The sequence below is a fragment of the Etheostoma spectabile genome, chromosome 14, assembly GCF_008692095.1.
Source record: "Etheostoma spectabile isolate EspeVRDwgs_2016 chromosome 14, UIUC_Espe_1.0, whole genome shotgun sequence".
NCBI classification, from domain to species: Eukaryota; Metazoa; Chordata; class Actinopteri; order Perciformes; family Percidae; genus Etheostoma; species Etheostoma spectabile.
Genome location: NC_045746.1, coordinates 18,806,676 through 18,824,702, shown reverse-complemented (window position 1 = coordinate 18,824,702; position 18,027 = coordinate 18,806,676). Strand labels below are relative to the sequence as shown.

Below are 18,027 nucleotides of genomic sequence, written 5' to 3'. Positions count from 1 at the left end.
AAACGCCCATTTCCGCTATAAAACAGGAAGTGGTATTCTCGCAACAACAGCGCATTGATTTTCACCCACAACAATAAAAGGGAAACGAATTCTAACAATAAAAAAACCCGTCTCAGCTACTCACATTAACGTAATTAATCTCCGGGTTTAAGACAGTCAGCCACAGTCAGCCATGCTGTCGGATGCAGGTCAGTGTTCATGGCGTGTTGCTACTCACTGCTACGTGCTAAATGTGACAGGCGGACATTGTTTGTCTGGTTTAAAGAGCTTAAACACGTCGCCACATTTGCAGTGTTTTCTTTCAATTTAGTCTAGTGCTTAATCCCCTTTGGTCAATTTGTAATCAGTTGCGTAATGTCATTATCTGTCAGAAAGCGATTCAATCGTCACAATATTGTGACGGATTCAGAACTGAGCTGCACTGCATTGTCCACTATTAAATATATATTGTCGTTGCCCATGTCTAGACTATTCTGGGAATGCCTCTGGTGCTCGGCGAGCCAAGAAGAGGAGCTCCGGGGAGTCCCCGGGGGACGGACAGACCTTGCGCTCCTCTGGAAGGCAGACTAATGTCCGGGTGAAGCGCAGCAACAACCCTCCACCTGGACAGGTAAACTGCAGCAGGCATGTTCAACCTTCGTCCGCCTGATGAACACAGCCCTGTCTCAAGTTTCTAGCTTGGTGCCATTTGCTTTCCCGTTTGTTTTTGCCCGACCGATCCTGAGTTTTGAGGCCGTTACTGCACTATTTGAGAGTTTAGGCAATCCAGGGACAAAATCAGCCGATTTTTTATTTCAAAGATTATTTTGTGGGGCATTTTTGGCTTAAATTGACAGTATGCACTCGATAGTCACACAGGAGATGTATGGATAAAAAGAACAATTAGATGTAACAAAGGGCTGGTTAGACCAGGGACGTGGTTCTCCTCAGCCCTAGGGATCATTAAATTCACTTTTTAAACAAGGACCAAGATACGTATTGAGAAGGAGAAGGAGTTTCAAGTTGAAAAGTAATCTTGTTTGGTGCCATTTGGCCCAGGGTTTTAAGGCCCCAATAATGATCCACAACATAGATAATCAGAAGGAAATGGTTGGATGGATGATCTAGCTCTAATATATACACTGCGATTAGGTCACACATCGCTTTTTACTGATTTGCTGACTCAGTTACAGACCTCCTTTACTTTTTCCAGCACATCAGTTGATTGAAAACGTTCTCCAAGTTAAAAGAACAAACTAAACCTGCTCTTGTATTTCTTTTCAACTCTATAGTTGTTTGCGGCGTCCTCATTGTCACTGTGTGCATTATTATGAACATGTGATTTTTTTTTGTTTCTATTTTTATTTTATTTCATTTTTCCCATCCTGTGTTTTGTTCTGTCTCTGTCAGCAATGTAGAACATGTTGTATCAACGTTCTCTCTCCTGATTCCAGTTCTCAAACCCCAGTGCTTACCCCCCTCCAAATGTAAAGCCTATATGACTGTGTGGATCTGTGCACCCCTAGTTTAAAGCGCTCTATGAATAAAACAGAGTTGAGCTCACAGAATAGTTCGTCCACACTGTCTTCTAGAGCAAAAGAAAAGCCACAGACACAGAGGAGGAAGACGACCAGTCCGAGAAGAAGTACAGAAAGTGTGAGAAGGCCGGATGCTCTGCCACATACCCAGTTTGCTTTGCAAGTGCATCTGAAAGGTAGCATGTTTCTTGGTGTAATAGAAATCCGATCTTTACTCTCTCTAACTTTTTTTAGAGAGAGATTTGAATTTGTATATCTCTTTTCAGGTGTGCTAAAAATGGATACACGTCTCGCTGGTACCATCTGTCATGTGGTGAGCATTTCTGCAACGAATGTTTTGATCACTACTACAGAAGGTAATGTTGATAGAACAACTACTTGCACAACATTGATAAACAAACATGCTTCAGTATTTGTTTCATAGCGGCAAATCATGTGCTGTTGCGTCAAGGCCGTAAGATTCACTTTTTTCATTTTTTTTTTTTCCTCACCATCAGCCACAAAGATGGCTATGAGACCTTTGCCTCGTGGAAGAAGGTATGGACTAGTAACGGGAAAAGTGAGCCCAGTCTTAAAGCTTTCATGGCAGATCAGCAGCTACCATTCTGGGTAAGCAGATTTCCTGGTTACATAGCTAAATGTGGTTATTCTATGTTCTCAATGTCACAAATACACTAAGTGAAAAGGTTTTCAATGTTAATTGTGATATTTTCCTTTCAGGTTCAATGCACTAAACCGGACTGTAGGAAATGGCGTCAGTTGACCAAGGAAATACAGCTCACTGCTTCCCTAGCAGCAACGTACCGCTGTGGGATGAAGTTCAACAACGTCAAGGTAAACAGGAAATTGAAAAAAAGAAAATCAGTCAGCTACTAGCAAGTAACATTTGTGACGATGATTTTATGTCTTTGCCTGCAGTGTGAAGGACTGGACCAGTGCTCCCAACCAGAGGACTTGGTAAGCTGGTGATGTGTGTTATAAGATCTGTTTTGGACTCAAAGCAGTTATCACAAAATGCAATGTTTTAGTCAGCCTAACTTCAAGCAAAGACTAAAACCCAGATTATTCATCATGTTTTATTTCCAAAACATGCCTCCATTATGTGTGCCATTGAACAACGCAGTGATGACTTGCATCTCATGCCGTTTCATTCTCACAGAGAGTGGCCGAGGTGACTGACAGCTGGTGGCATTCAATGTTGATTTTGCCTCCGTTGTTCAAAGAAAGCCCAGCCAGCCCGTTCCTGGCTGCCTACTACCCCGACTGCGTGGGAATGAGTCCATCAGGCTCTCCAAGCAACATGTCTCTGTCTGAGCAGAGGGCAGATCACTGCAGAGCCATCCAGCCACAAAGTAAGTCTGTGGTTGTAAGAGGAATGAAGTATTTTAACTCCTATTGTTTATGCTTGGTCAGCCTTCTATTTAGAGCTGTCTGTCTAAAGCACATTGTAATGTGGTGAAGTAACAATGATGGTTCCCCTCAGTTCCAGGCCTGTGTCCATACTTCCAGCCCTTCTACCAGCCTAATGAGTGTGGCAAGGCTCTGTGTGTTCGGCCGGATATGATGGAGCTGGATGAGCTTTACGAGTTTCCAGAATTTTCCAGGGATCCCACCATGTATTTGGCTTTGCGTAACCTTATTCTGGCCTCCTGGCACAATAATTGCAAGGTACACTGCAGACAACAGTGATTTACAAACATTGCATGTTTAAGGTGTTTTTACCTTCTTCTTTTTTTAGGGTTTGGACCTGGAATACATACAAAGAGAACATAAGACTCTAAACAACAACAAATGCCTCTCAAATTTCCCTGTTTTTCTAAAGGAGGTGCTGACTTCCCAGAAATGTGCCATGCACATCATTGTCCGGGGGTTGGTGCGTGTGCGTTGCGTGCAGGAGATGGACCGGGTGCTCCACTTCATGATCAGGAAGGGCCTCATCAACACTGGTGTGTTGGCAGTGAAACAGCCTCTGCTTCCTGAAAGACCCGGCTCTGTGAGTGTCCTCTTTATTTGATCAGCGCACCTCACATTTAAATGTTTTTTTTTTAAATCATCATTGAGACTTACAGAACCTCCCACATTTAACATTGCAGAGGAATGTTATCATCATCGGTGCCGGGGCTTCAGGGCTGGCTGCTGCACGGCAGCTGCAAAACTTTGGCACTCAGGTACCTGTTGTTATTTCCTTTGGCTCATCTTCTCTGACCTCCTGTTTTACCCCTTGCTCGTCACAGTGCTGTCCCTTTACACTCTTGATTTTCATTGGTTTACAGTTGGTGGTGCTTGAGGCCAGGGAGAGAATTGGAGGTCGTGTGTGGGATGATACTTCTCTGGGCGTCACTGTAGGGCGAGGAGCTCAAATTGTCAATGGCTGTGTAAACAACCCCATCGCCCTGATGTGTGAACAGGTAAGAATTTTAAGGAACTCTAAACTCTGCAAAGAAAGAATCCCACATATTTCTGCTGTACATTTAGCTTGATTTTAAGTCTTGTTTTTCTTAATGTCACCTGGTGAATTCAAACATGAACTGTCCACTAATGTGGCGTTTTTGTACGTGTCTAATTTGACTCCTCACTCGTCTGCTGCAGATGAACATCAAGATGCACAAGCTGGGAGAGCGGTGTGACCTCTTTCAGGAGGGGGGGCAGGCCACTGACCCAGCCATTGACAAGCGCATGGAGTTCCACTTCAATGCCATCCTGGACGTGGTGTCAGAATGGAGGAAGGACAAGACCCAGAACCAGGACACACCACTAAGAGGTGGTGAACTGTCATCCCCAGACAACATGATTATTTTAATCCAAAGTGTGAGGTTCAGTAAAGTCCCTTTAACAAGTGGGAGCTATGATAGCTTTTGTTATCAGACTTTAGTAGCAATGACAGCAGCCATTCTGATGTTTGGCCTCACCTGCAAGTTATTACTATGTGGTCAAGATAATGAGCTCTACATATAAATTCCAGATGTCATAGCTCTGACATGGGCAAAAAGAACATGTTTCAGTACCGGACAGTTCACGTTTCAGTAAATATTTCAAGTTACATAGAAGCACTGAGAAAAAGTGTGCTACTCAGCCAAACTATTTCCTAAATTAAAAAAAAACCTCTAGAAACAGAATGTGGTCAGTGTTTTAGAGATATTTGACCTTTTTAGTTGTATGCATTTTATCTCTACAGAAAAAGTCCAAGAGGTGAAGAAGAACTTCCTTCAGGAGTCTGGAATCCAGTTCAGTGAGTTAGAGGAGAAAGTGCTTCAGTTTCATCTCAGCAACCTGGAGTACGCCTGTGGAAGCACGTTAGACCAGGTCCGGGAAACTCAAACATAAATTTATTGTGAATACATTCACCATACACGAAGGTTTTGTGTCTTTTAAGATGATGAAAACAATATTTATTTGTTTGTAGGTATCTGCAAGATCTTGGGACCACAATGAGTTTTTTGCCCAGTTCTCAGGAGACCACACGTTACTCACCAAGGGCTACTCTGCTTTACTCCACAAACTGGCCGAGGGTCTCGATATCCGCACAAAGTGCCCGGTTTGTAATTCAGCCTTTTAATTTCAGAAGCTACTTTTAATACTTACAGTAAGTTGGCTACTACATAAATAACTCCCAAAGTTTTAAATCAAAAGCAGGTGTACATTTTCTTTTTCAATTCCAGGTTCAGGCCATTGATTACTCGGGTGATGTTGTCACAGTTACCTCCTCCAACGGGTCCCAGTGGAAAGCACAGAAGGTAAAAACATGTTGATAAAATTGATCTATTTTTTCAGACTTTATCTTGAATGTTGATGTATTCAATGTGGATCATCACGGTTTAATGTTACTCTTTGTTAGGTTCTTGTTACAGTCCCATTGACTTTACTTCAGAGGAACGTGATTCAATTCAACCCTCCGCTTCCTGAAAGGAAACTGAAAGCAATTCACAGTCTAGGAGCTGGTATCATAGAAAAGGTAATAACTGTTTTGATGTGTGTTTGTAATTCATGGTTAGATAACAAGTACATGCCACCAGGCAACTGTTGGCAAATGTATTAAAAACATTTATATCAACAGTGAAAAGTTGCTTCCTTGCTGATGCTAAACCATTATTTTAAAACTTCTTTCAGATCGCTCTTCAGTTCCCATACAGATTCTGGGATAAGAAAATCCAAGGTGCAGACTACTTTGGTCACATACCACCAGGCACTGACAAGAGAGGCATGTTCAGTGTCTTCTATGACTTGGATCCACAGGTTTGTTTTTATTCATTTTAATTCACACAAGACCATATCTTACTGCTCAACATGTCTTTTGATCACATTCTCTCCTGTTAAAAACTACACATATGAGACCTGTTGCTACCAAGGAAAGTAGGTTTGAACTACTGGTTTTAGACTGCAAACCAAACTACTAGAGCAGTGTTTTTCATGTTATGAAAAGACATTTGAATGCTAAGTATACAGAAGATAAAGGAGCATTAAAATAGAGTATAAAAAGACAAGTAGCACTTCTTGATTTTACATTTTGACATGCCATGATTAAATGGCCATTGTGCTTTATTTATTTGTGTATGGGGTGTGTGTTTTTGTGTGTGGGGGGGTGTGTGTGTAGGGGAAGCAGGCTGTCCTCATGTCGGTCATCACTGGTGAGGCGGTTTCTGCTGTCCGGGACATGGAGGACAAGGAGGTGGCGGATGAGTGCATGAAGGTCCTGCGAGAACTTTTCAAAGAGCAGGTAAATCCCATTCTGCTAATGTGTAACTGACACTTTGCTGCTTCTCATTACATTATGCAGGGTAACTGATGAATAGTGACGGATGAACTTAGACCCTAGATTATTTCAGTCAAAATGCAGGTAAAGTCCCTGAGTTCCTTCTTTTTTATGTTCTTGCTGTAGAAAAAGGATTCAACACATCCAATTCACGTGGCACATTTTCAATTAACATTTATTACCTTTTTTTTTATATCCACATTATTTCAGATCCACTTGCATGTTTTTGTGTTTCTCATTACTGACCGGACTTATTTACTGTCCGTCATCCTTGATAGGAGGTCCCAGAGCCGCTGCATTTCTTTGTCACACATTGGAGCAAAGACATGTGGTCCCAGATGTCCTACAGCTTTGTAAAGACGGGGGGAAGTGGAGAGGCCTATGACATCCTCGCTGAAGACGTGCAGGGAAAAGTGTTCTTTGCTGGAGAGGTAATGCTGCTTTTATCATTTATTTAAAAGAAGAAAAAAAAAATAGAATATCTTAAAATGTCTTTTTAAAGTGATAACGTGAGATGGATTTGCTTTTGACAGTATTATTGATGAGCTAACATTTCTTTGGAGTCTTCCCCACTGCACTTTTCATTTCAACAGTTCTTGACACAGAAGACGTAATGGGGAAAAGCACAAATGTTACTAGATAACATGAATGATGGCTCTGTTCTATTCAAGTGTCCCAGGAAATCATGGCTATGTGACAGGGAGAGAGCATGAACAATACCAGGATCCCGAAACCAAAGCAACTAAATGGAAGTCGGCCATCATTCATTTTAATATTTACACCTGTGCTTTTCCTACTGTAACATTTCAGAATTACTTGTGTGAAAAAGGCCTCTCAATCCACTACTCTTAAAGGTTGGGTGTCTGCGGGTGGTTCTTATTGGCAAACTACCCTGTTTTCTTAATTTAAAAAAAAAATGATGTTGCAGGAAATACATTCCTCTCAGTGCACCAAGTTTGACGAAATAATCTTTAAACAAGTTCCACTTATGTGGTGCTTTCTTTTTCCGGAGCTTTCTAAGGATAAGATAATGATGAAAGATTTGATTAAAAAAACAAGTTCATGGACCTTGAGCTAAAATCCCTTTTGTCAAACTAAATTACTATTGTTTTATTTAATTTGCTCGTAGCAGTCGACTTACTTACGTCAGATATTGTGAGATTGTTTCGTTATTAGCTATACATATCAGGCTATCGTATTGCAGACTTTAAAACCATTTTAAAAAGAGGTTTTAATGGATTTGTTGTTGGTTTTCATTTTCAGGCCACCAACAGACATTTCCCTCAGACTGTGACGGGAGCCTACCTGAGTGGGGTCAGAGAGGCCAGCAAGATGGCTGCTATGTAAACTCTGTCAGTACCTGAGCACTCTAAAACACCAGCATGGACACACGGGTTGCACTGAGCAGCAGACCGTTAAACAACCCGGACCGAGTTAACCTGAATTGCTCACGTAATGATATTTCATTGTACTTTGACGTGTCTGATCGGTACGACGCTGTCAGACACTTTCCAACAGTGGGGTCAAGTAGGTTTTTTTTTTTTAGGGCCTGGGCTCTACATATTTAACACAAACAAGTGCTTTTTATTTATATCAAAAATCAAGCTGGTAAGATTTTTGCAGGTGACAAGACACAAAATAGCAATAGCAAGGAATCAGTAATCCCTGTGCAGCTCTGCCTGGGTCTGCTGTGCTAGAAAGCAGGATGATGAGTTTAATGTGTGTGTGTAGGTAGCACTTAATTGATGAAAATGGTCAGAACATTTCATTTTGAGAGATTAAGGTTAAATTAAAACATTGGTAAACTCTCTCTTGTCTAATCATGAATTAAGTCAAATTTAATTTCCATGGATCAAGTTTCGAGAGATCATATTGTAGTGATATAAAAAAATAAATCTGAGTATTACCAATGTTTTATAGAGCTGTAATGAATTAGCATTGTGTGATATGTGTTAGGTGATGTGAAATGGGAAGTTAGATATATATATATAGTAGGAGTACTTCTGTAGCACTTTTATTTTTAAAACGACCTATTTGATTTAAAAACGGTGGAAATGAATAGTTCATGTGTATGACAAGTTGAATAGCAAGTATGACGGAAGGATTGTCCCCTTACTGTCTCAGGGATGACAACAACCACAGAAAATTATAGAAGAAAATCATTTTGAATGGACAATTCTGAAAATGGTTGGAACAAAATAACACAACCAGCCAAAGAAGGAAAAAAACCCTGAAAAAACCCTATATTTCTCTTCTTAGTTTCAACAACAATGAGCAGCACAACAATGTCCTCACCTTTTTGACTAATGTTGACTAATGAAGCTTTATATGTAATGTAGGTTCTCGTATCTCTGTCTGGATCAGCACATCTAGATGATCATGTCCCGTTTGTCCAGCATTACGGTGCTTGAGTATTTATCTTGATGTGTGTAATAAACTGAGCTATCAACTGCCATACTGTCCACTTTCTCTTGTGGAGGAATACATGTCTCTTCAATTCAGCATAATTATATTTATTGATTAGTATTTCTGCTAACGTTTTCTGCAAAGTCAACATAAATGGGTTGTCTGCATTAGAGTACTGTCTAAAGATACGAATAGAGCTAAAACAAGAATCCATAGTCATAGTTAATCAGCAACAATTTGGATAATTAATTAGATCCGAAACCTCCCCTGTAGTCGTCCCCCTTGTCTTAAAGTTCTCCCTGCTCCAACACAGCTTATTAAGATGATTAGCTTGTTATCAAACAGCATCAGGAGTTCATGACGAGTTGATTAGAATCAGCTGTGTTAGAACAGGGATAGATCTAAAAAAATGCAGGACGATGAGTACTTGGGAAGACCAATTACATTTAGACTAATGTTATTGTTGCCGTAAGGTAATTTGAGGTATATTGGGTTATGTATGTGAAATGTGATTTTAAAAAAAACCTATCCAACCATAGGGTAAGAATTACTATGTTGTATGCAACCCAGTATAATTAAGTGGTGTATACATCTTCACTGAGAGTTGGTGTAACTTTCTCCTGGTCATCTTTTCACTGGTTACTTGTGGCAGCTTCTGCCACCATACAAATCGTTGAGTGAAATATGGAGATATTTTATACAGCTCATTTTTAAAATAAAAAATTAGTATATTCGGTCAAATGCAGACTTTTCATGAGAAACCCTTAGGATGGAAACCAGAGTATCCATTACTGAGATCTTTTTACAAAGTCACACAGCGCTCACAGTGAATGAACTAAAGAAAATATATTCACAAAACATAATTTAAAGTGTCCTTTGTATTAACAAGTAACATGTACTTTTCTAGGTCTATGGACAGTAGACCTTTCTACCTTTCCTGTGGCTGACTGCCTCAGAAGTTATGTATGATAACGGGCTCCTTGTGCTGGGCGCAGATGACCTCGTCAATGTAGAGAGAGCTGGCCTTCATCTCAATGTGTTCCTGCAGCTCCAGCTGGCAGCGATCCAGAGCCCTCTGCTCCTCCTCTGACTTGGCCGCTGCCTCACACAGACTGAGAGTGTGGAGATAAAGAGATGCCACATAACCGCTTGTCCTAAATGGTTATATTTCTAAACAATACATCAGCCAATATGGGAAGAACCATGTTATAAAACAGGAACAGTTTTATCAATTTCAAATCAGTCATGGCATCTATGCAAGCCATCTAAACCAGACATTAACATATTATACTTATGTGCATTTCGAAATAATAGTTTTCTTCTTCTACTGCTACTATTATTTAAAAAACTTAATTATGCTGTTATACATGCTTTCTTACACTAAATTACATTTTGATATTTAAAAATTACCATTTGCATTATCATTTGAGTTCTTGCCATGTGTTGTATTTCTAGCTTTCTTGGTTAAAGCCTTTGTAAATTATGTTGTTTTTCAACTTACTTGTTGATGTGAGTCTTAAGCTGCTGGACCTCAGCAAAGAGCTGGGACTGTGCTGGATCATAGCACTGCTCTTTGCCAGGCCTCTGGTGCCGCAGAGCCAGCCGGGCCTGGGCCAAACTCAAAGCATGTTCACTCCCTGCGATGGCCACTTGCAGATCCTCTCTGATCCTCTGCTGGCTGGCGAACTCAGACAGTATCTATAGGAGATAGAGGGATCACACCAGGGTAAACCAGTATTTCCATGTAAAAGAAAATGAGTAGGAAAATGATTTCAAGCTATTGCTACTATGACACAAAACTCCAATGTAATAAATCAACCACAATATTACCCACCTGTCCATCTCCATTGAAAAGATCATCACTGGCCAACTAATATCCAAAACTTATAAAAGCTTAATACTGACATGATTAATCAAACCAATTATTTTCTCTTTCACTTTTATCATCACTTTAATCTCCCTCCCACTGCCTGACATTTCCTTTCACATCACTCTCTGTCTCTCTTCATGCCAAAATATACACCATATACTCATCTGCCCTACCTTGGCCAGTTGATCCTCCATCTGGCTTTTGGCAGACTTGATCTCCTGAATATTGCGCATAAAGGCTGCTGCTGTTGCCTGGATCTGCTTGTGCATGTCAGCAGCCGTCTGCTCCAGGAGAGACTCCACCAGGGCCCGTAGGGACAAAGAGTTAATCTTCTGCTGCTCCGCTTTGGCCATGATGAGATCTGAGATGTTCTCCCACTGCTTTGGAGTTACTGCCACGCTGAGAGAATTTAAAGAAGTTTAAAAACGTATGAAGACCCTGAACTAATAAGATGTATTTTTTATTTCCAGATTCTGTATAGAAAATGCAATGATATCCAATCATTGGGGAATTTAGAAAAGAGCTTAAAAACGGCCTTTTCACAGACGTTACATTGTTTCCCTGTTTTTATGGAGCCAACATGGTAGTTCACCTCGGCAGAACAGTATTGCCGATCTGCAGGTTGTTGATGGAACTGGTTGTCAATAAGGCGCAGGAGTTGTCGATGCACTGCGCCTCAAATTTCTCTTTCAGATCCTGCTCCAAGTGGTACTTGGCAGATCGGTCCAATCTGGAGCACAAAAAAACATATTTTGGTTTGCTTTACTGGCATCCGTATCTAGTGATTTGATTTTCTTTCCAGGTTTCAAGACAGGGAAATCTGAAAGGTCTGCATACTTTTGAGATCCCCTTTGCAACTCATACTGAGACCAACTTTCTTACCGTATCTGCTCAGTGATCTGCTCTACTACTCTCTGCAGAAGAGAAGCCACTCCCTCAATAACCTCCCTTTCCTTCATCAGCTCTCTGTCCACATCGTCGTGCAGCCTCTCAGAAGGAAGACGTTTCATTCTAAGAGCCACAGAACAAGAAACATTACTCATTTGCTTATCCTAACTGCTGCTGCAATTTTTTTTAAAATGTATATATGTAAGCATCATAGTAAGAAAAGGTGGTGTAAATAGGCTGGACATGTTACTGAAAACTCACAATAGCACCCATTTCTAAAAGGCAGGTGAGATGTGAGTAGTTACAGATGTAATGTATCAAAATATTATGCATTTGTCTTCTGATTTGTTCAAGATCCTCTCTTTCTATTATTTTCCAGCCTAACCTCTCCTCGAGACAGACCACAGTCACTCTCAGAGGCTCTTTGCATGCCTCCAGGGCTTTCCCCACTCTGCTCTGCAATGCTATGAGGACATCAATCTCCACAATAATTTCCTCCAACTTCAGCTCCAACTCCTTCTTCAGAAACTGAATGTCTTTGACCCGCTGATCTGAACAGCAGAAGAAGAAAAAACATAGTCCACTTCTGTAGTCTTTCTCATAGTCTTTGTAACATCATTTTTTGGTGCTAAACACAGACTAGCTGATTTGTATTCCCTACTTACCTAGTTGCTTGTTGTCATCATTTTGCATGCGTTTGCATGATTTATCAGTTTCCTGCATTAGTCTATTGCATTCTGCTCTGAAGAGCTCAGACTGGTTCCGCATAACCTCAATACTAACAAGTCGGGGTCCAACACCCTGCTGGGAACTGCGGTCCAGGCCAGACATCATTTTCTACTGGTGATAGAGAGAACATTTATAAAGAAAGGGGAATAAATATGGGTGCCTCATAGTGAAAGAGTATTGAATATACTTCAAAACCAAAGGAAAATGCCTATAGACTATGCATTTTTTACTGGACACACACTGCTCATCAGTTAGAAATGTCAGAAAGAACTGGTAAGATTTAATCACACCTTGAGAAAATGTTTTGGTGAATAGAAAAAGCATTGGATATTGAGAACATGCAAAATGACATCTGAAAAGCCTAGCTAGTAATCTCCAGATTATTTGTCACTGTACAACACAACATTAAGTTGCATTTCATTGGGCAAATTTATATATAATTGAACAAACGTTGTAATGTTGGCTGGTTATGTAGCAAAATATTTTTGTATCAAGAGCGTTCTTGAACCTTTCTTAAAACAAAAAGTTGAATTTTAAACAACCAAAAAACTCGCAAGCGTTTACGTTAGCTAACGCTAGCCACAAAGTTAACGTGGCGAACACAATTTTAACTCTAATGTTATCGTGGTTTGAAACAGACATTAGGATACATTTTGTGAACGTTACTCACAATACCCTAAAACATTACAGAATAAAATAATAAAATACCGTACCTTGTTACTTGAAACCCCAAATGTAGCTAGCTATTGGTTTCGACGTCTTCTGCCTCTCAAATGTCAAATGTAACAAAACAAATGGTTGCTGTGGCAACGGATGACACGGCTGTTTAGATACCACAGACTGTATGCTGTTTAGATACCACAGACTGTATGCTGTTTAGATACCACGACTGTAGGCGTTTGATACCCCAAAAGGGGGATGCGGGTTTGATACCAAAACTTTTCTTTTTTAGAAAACCAAAACTGTATCTGTTTAGAACCCACAGACTGTTTTCTGTTTTAAAACCCCACAGACGTTTTCGGTTTGATCCAAACAGACTGTATGCTTTTTAAAACCCAACAAAACGGGAAAATGCGGGGTTTAGCAGGGGGCCAAATTTTTCCCCCAAAAAACCCCTTGGAGTTTTTTTTGGGGGGGCCAAACCCAGTTTTTGGGCCGGTACAAAGTTTTTCTTTTGCGTCTTTACCTTGGGGTTTTAAAATTTGGGGATTTGTTAAAATGTGGGGGTTTGGGGCTCCCCCTAGGGGGGAAAAAAATTTGAAAAATAAACCATTAAATGGCCCTTTTTTTAGATTTTTTTTAAAAAAAAGGCAAAGAGCCTTTGCATTTGTGTATTTAAATGGGTTTTGGGATTCAGCTTTTAACATTTTAAACTTCTATGATATAAAAAACTGCCCCCAGACAAAAACCACATAAAGAGCCAGTGGCATTTTCAGAAACCAGCTGAAAAATTTTTGGGGGTCTGGGGGGAACGTCCAGGGCCCCTGGTGTAGGGCCCGTTCCCCCAAATTAAAAATTGATGTTGAGGGATAAACCCTAAGCCCAAACTAAAATTTCCCCTAAAGAAAAAAAACCCCGGGAGTTCCCCAAAATTTTTTTCCCCTTTTAAACCTTTGTGCCGGGGTTCAGAAAAGGGTCGGGCCCTCTCCTCGGGGCCCACTTACGGTATTTATTTTTTTTGGGAAAATAAAGACTATTTTTTTTCATTTTAAAAAACCAAAAATTAAATTATTTACATTTAAACTTTTAGAGTTTGCCCCCGGGGAGGTTAGAAAACCCCCAACATTTGCCCAACGTTGCAGTATAGTAAAAAAGTATAGGGGTTTCATCAGATTTCTGCTCATTTTTAAAACTTTGCCCCCAATTTAGAATATAACTCCCCCCATCTCTTTTTGCCCCAGTTTTTGGAAGTTGTAATAATCTCCTGGCATGTCTTTGGGTTCCCCGGGGTTTTTTGGACCTTCAAACCGTCACACGCCCCAGGGGCCCCTTTTGGGGCCCTTTGGTCTCAAAAATTTTAGGGGAAGCTTTTACCTGCGCATTACGCGGGACTACCCGGGATGAAACGCGTCCCTCCCCCCCAGGGGCGGGTCCCCTCCCATAATTTGGGCGCCCAACCCCCCCCGCGCGCTCCCCTCTATTGTTACGAGAGAGGGAAACACGAAGCGACGGAGGGGCGGGTTTACCCCAACTCATACCTGAAGCCAGGGAAAATGAAACTGGGTTTGGCTGGGGAAAAAAAATTTTTCTCATTTGGCGAAAATTCAAAATTTTCCACAGGGGGGAATCCCCTTTTAAACCCCCCTCCCCGTCTCTGAAAGCAAACCCCCAATCAATCACAGTGGCCAACGGGAATCACAGAAAAACTCTCTTTCAGAATCTGACCGCCCGGGTTTACACTTCACGTGAAAAATCGGGGGGGGGCGTGTGAAACCATTAAAATCGTGTGTCTAAAAGGGTAAATGCGTGAGATTTGGGCCAGCCCGGGCCCAGGGCCCCCCAACCCAACGGAAAAAATTCTCAATTTTCATGATGGAAAAACCCTTCAAACCAGGAATCAGACCTTTACTTTTATAAAAACCCACCACGCGGGAATGGGGTTGTGTCCGGGCCCCTTTTTGTACCCACAATAACGGGGGAGTTTTGGGGGGAACCCCGGGGGTCCCCTCAAACCACCCCAAGGGCAAAAAAAAATGAAAAAATGATATGATGTATAATTGGGGCCTTTTTTATTTTTTACCATGTGGGGAGGTTATTTTTTTCATTCGTTGATTTACAAAAACCAAAAAGCCCCAAATTTCCCCCAAAAAACCTTGTTTTAAGAATGTAGTCATTTTCTTTATTTAAAAAAAATTTTATTTTCACACATGTTTTGTTGATTTTTTAAATTTAAATCGTATTCCCGATGCGGGACAATTCATTCTTTTTTAAACCCGGGTTTAAGTGAACTCTAGCCCGGGTGATTAAACCATCAATTATTTTTTGAAACCAAAAAAAACACAAAAAAAAAACCCAAAAAACCTTAAAATTATTTATTTTATCAATAATGTTTATAATGTCTTCCCTCACGCACAACGCCCCGCACGCGTCAGTGAAAGTCAGGAAACAGAAGAAAAATGTTTTTTCCCAAAGGTTGATGTCAGCTGCACCCTTTAAAATTTTCTTTTGCTTTTTGGACTTGACAAAGTTGACCTCAAAAAAAAAACCCCCGGCATTTAAAATTCCCTTGGGAGACTTGATCACCTGGAAAAATTTCTAAAAAAAAACTGATACCTAAAAAAAACATCCAGCAAAAAAACTACAGAAAAACCCCCGGGAATTTTCCTGCAAAAGGGACTTCTAGGGACCCCCTGGGGCTGTACCTGTCGCCCCACGGGGGTTCACTTTCCACTTGAGACATCTTTTAATTTTTGGGGAAAAATTTGGTATTTATTCCCTTTTAAATTCCCTTGAACCCTTTAAAAGAGAAATTTTTGGGGAACAAAATTACTTTATTGTTTTTAATTGTTATTAAAAAGGAGAATTTTAATTTTTTTAAAATGGCCTTTGGGAAACACATTTTTTTGGGTGACACTTACTTTTTTTCCTGGGAAAAAAAATAATTTTATAGGGAAAATAATGTACTATGGCGGACGGGGGAAATTGGTTAATAATTTTCTGATTTTTTGAAAACATTTTTTTTTCGAAAATATAAAAAAGGGGTTTTGGGTTTTAAAAGAGGCGACGGGGCCTTTTTCGAAAAATGAAAAAAAAAATACACTTTCCTTGAAACCAGGGGAAACATGGAATTTAAGAAGGGATAAAAACGTGCGGGTTTTAATAAAATCATGCACTTTCCTTTTTGAGGCGCCCTGTAGGGTCGTTTCTTAAAATGTTTCCGGAATACTTTTCTTCCTTTGAAAAAGACTTTCACATTTGGAGTAGTTCCCAGAATTTTGAAAATGTTATATGGGGCTGAAAAAAAGGAGATGACGTAACGAAGTGCCCTGACAGTTGGGACCAAAAACAACCCTCTTCAGTAATTTTCCCAAGTTTTCTATTTCCCCCTTTTTGGCTTTTTCCCAAAAACAAAAAATATCTTTGCTTTTTCCCCTTTGTTTTCTCTTGTAACGTTAAATGGAAGAGGGGGTTTTGGGTTGTCTTTCAGGGGGGGGTGCACATCCTGCGTTCAAATGCCACAGTCTCCCTCCCGCTCCCGATAGCAACCAGGGAAACCCAAATAAATTTTGGGGAATTGGCAAAATAAAAAAAAAAATTTTGAAAATTTTGGGAAATCCCCCAATATTTAGCTGGGGTTTGTTTTTTTGGGAAAGCCCGGGTTGTTAATTAGGCGTTTAACCCGGCGGAATTTTACGAAACGCATATCTTTACGCATCACCTTTTTGGGGGCTACCCGTGTTTTTCACCCTTATTCCCAAACGTTATACTAGCTTTTTGAAAAAAAAAAATTCCCCACAGTGCCCAGACATCACTTTTCCCCCTCTATATCACTGAAACCCAAGCCACCTAAAACCGGAATTGATGAAACCGGGAAAAATTAAAGGCATTTTCTCTGACGTTTTATCCTAATCGTTTTTTTGTTTTTAAAAAACAAAATTTTTCAGAAGCAAAAAACAAATGGAAAAAGGGGTTCTTTTTTGGGGAATTTTTTTTCCAAAATCAAGATTTTAAATATTGTTCCCTTGGGGCCCGTATGTACTAAAATGCCCTATCTGACAAAATATTTAAACCTGCATTTTTTTTGCTCTTCGTCCCCCCTTACGCTACTGTGCCCCCAAAAAAGAGAAATAAAAATTAAATTTTTTTTTTGGGTAAATTCATCCCAATTTAACATGTCGCGCGACTGTTATTCCTGACTAAAATGAAAAGTCCCTGCACAGCCCCCCCAGTCACATTGTTCTTTTAAGAAAAAAATTTAATTAAAAGACTTTAGGGGTTTGGTTTTGTGAAATATTGACATTGTTTACAGTTTTTACAAACACATGCCCTTGGAGCCCCTTTTAAAATTTTAAAGAGGGGAAATATTTGGGGCGAGAATAAAAATTTTTTTCCCTAACCCCGGCCCCAAAACAAGTTGACAGCTGCATGGGAAAATGACCTGCTGAGCCCACTCCCCGTTCCTTTTAAAACCTTTTTTTAAAAACCCCTTTCTCCCCATAGAGATGCATTTTAAATGATTTCTCTTATTTGAAAACCCCCGGGGGGACATCCTCCCTTACTTTTTTCCAGGAAAAAGGATTTACAGAAAATCTTTATTTGCACTTGGCGGCCCCAAATATGGCCCCAATTTATCTAAAATGAAAATCACTTATCTGTAATCAATTTTTGAAGAAAAACCCTTTAGAAAATTAGGGTGGACCCGGGGGTTTTTTAAGATTTTTCAAACTTCTAAACCCTCAATTACTCCCGTCCCCCAAGGGTTTTAAAATAAAAAAAATCAAAATAATAAAAAACAGCGCAGAACACCCCAAATATTTGATCTTAATGGGGTTTTGGGCACTGTGTTCCTTTTTTTAAATGTCTACACGGGGCCTTTTTTAAAGGGCATCGGGTTTAAAACTATTAAAGGGCTTTTAAATCCCCTTTTTTAAGTCTGTTTTTTGGAAGTGAATTGTTTTTTTTGAATTTATTTTTGTCCCCCAGGGGTTTTTTTCGGGCCTCCCCCCCCCGGGACCCCCTTTCCCGGGTCGCCCCTAAAACCCCAAACCCTTTGGACGGGCTTCAAAAGCGTGCTTCTTAGGCTGGTTTCCCGGAAGCTGGGCTTCAGGAGGGGGCTTCAGGGCGGGGTTTTCAAGCTGGGCTTCAGGGGGGGAATGGGGGGGGAAGGTCCAGCAGTTCCCCACTGCATAATTGGGGGGAGGAAACAA

The 18,027-nt window shown here is 40.4% G+C and overlaps 2 protein-coding genes across 3 annotated transcripts; one reads left to right on the top strand and one right to left on the bottom strand.

The window, feature by feature from the left end:
* Window positions 1-11: 11 nt before the first annotated feature.
* On the top strand, window positions 12-8,722 carry kdm1b (lysine demethylase 1B). The gene is made up of 21 exons (XM_032535893.1): window positions 12-188; window positions 468-610; window positions 1,572-1,693; window positions 1,784-1,873; window positions 2,015-2,126; window positions 2,238-2,351; window positions 2,436-2,474; window positions 2,677-2,869; window positions 3,001-3,185; window positions 3,340-3,510; window positions 3,611-3,685; window positions 3,791-3,925; window positions 4,107-4,278; window positions 4,693-4,820; window positions 4,921-5,052; window positions 5,177-5,251; window positions 5,353-5,469; window positions 5,625-5,750; window positions 6,109-6,231; window positions 6,546-6,698; window positions 7,531-8,722. Exons 1-21 carry the CDS (start codon window positions 173-175, stop codon window positions 7,612-7,614), a joined length of 2,505 nt encoding a protein of 834 aa, XP_032391784.1. The 5' UTR covers window positions 12-172; the 3' UTR covers window positions 7,615-8,722.
* Window positions 8,723-9,532: 810 nt separating this feature from the next.
* Window positions 9,533-12,974, bottom strand: tekt1 (tektin 1). 2 transcript variants are annotated; one of them, XM_032535927.1, is made up of 8 exons: window positions 12,874-12,974; window positions 12,097-12,271; window positions 11,817-11,982; window positions 11,426-11,554; window positions 11,136-11,273; window positions 10,717-10,942; window positions 10,175-10,371; window positions 9,533-9,785 (listed from the first exon to the last, which is right to left on the bottom strand). In XM_032535927.1, exons 2-8 carry the CDS (start codon window positions 12,263-12,265, stop codon window positions 9,626-9,628), a joined length of 1,185 nt encoding a protein of 394 aa, XP_032391818.1. In that variant the 5' UTR covers window positions 12,266-12,271; window positions 12,874-12,974; the 3' UTR covers window positions 9,533-9,625. The 2 variants fall into 2 exon arrangements, with proteins under 2 accessions (XP_032391818.1, XP_032391819.1); XM_032535928.1 differs by having other exon boundaries at window positions 12,097-12,268; window positions 12,874-12,973.
* Between the last annotated feature and the right edge of the window lie 5,053 nt (window positions 12,975-18,027).

Excerpts from the sequence above, each read along its gene's own strand:
- kdm1b (XM_032535893.1), top strand. Across the intron at positions 1,874-2,014 it reads TTTGATCACTACTACAGAAG|CCACAAAGATGGCTATGAGA; the intron begins GTAATGTTGATA and ends CCTCACCATCAG. Across the intron at positions 5,053-5,176 it reads ATATCCGCACAAAGTGCCCG|GTTCAGGCCATTGATTACTC; the intron begins GTTTGTAATTCA and ends TTTCAATTCCAG.
- tekt1 (XM_032535927.1), bottom strand. The coding sequence starts at position 12,265 with ATGATGTCTGGCCTGGACCGCAGTTCCCAGCAGGGTGTTGGACCCCGA. Across the intron at positions 11,555-11,816 it reads GTGGTCTGTCTCGAGGAGAG|AATGAAACGTCTTCCTTCTG; the intron begins GTTAGGCTGGAA and ends TGTGGCTCTTAG. Across the intron at positions 10,372-10,716 it reads TGGAGGATCAACTGGCCAAG|ATACTGTCTGAGTTCGCCAG; the intron begins GTAGGGCAGATG and ends TATCTCCTATAG.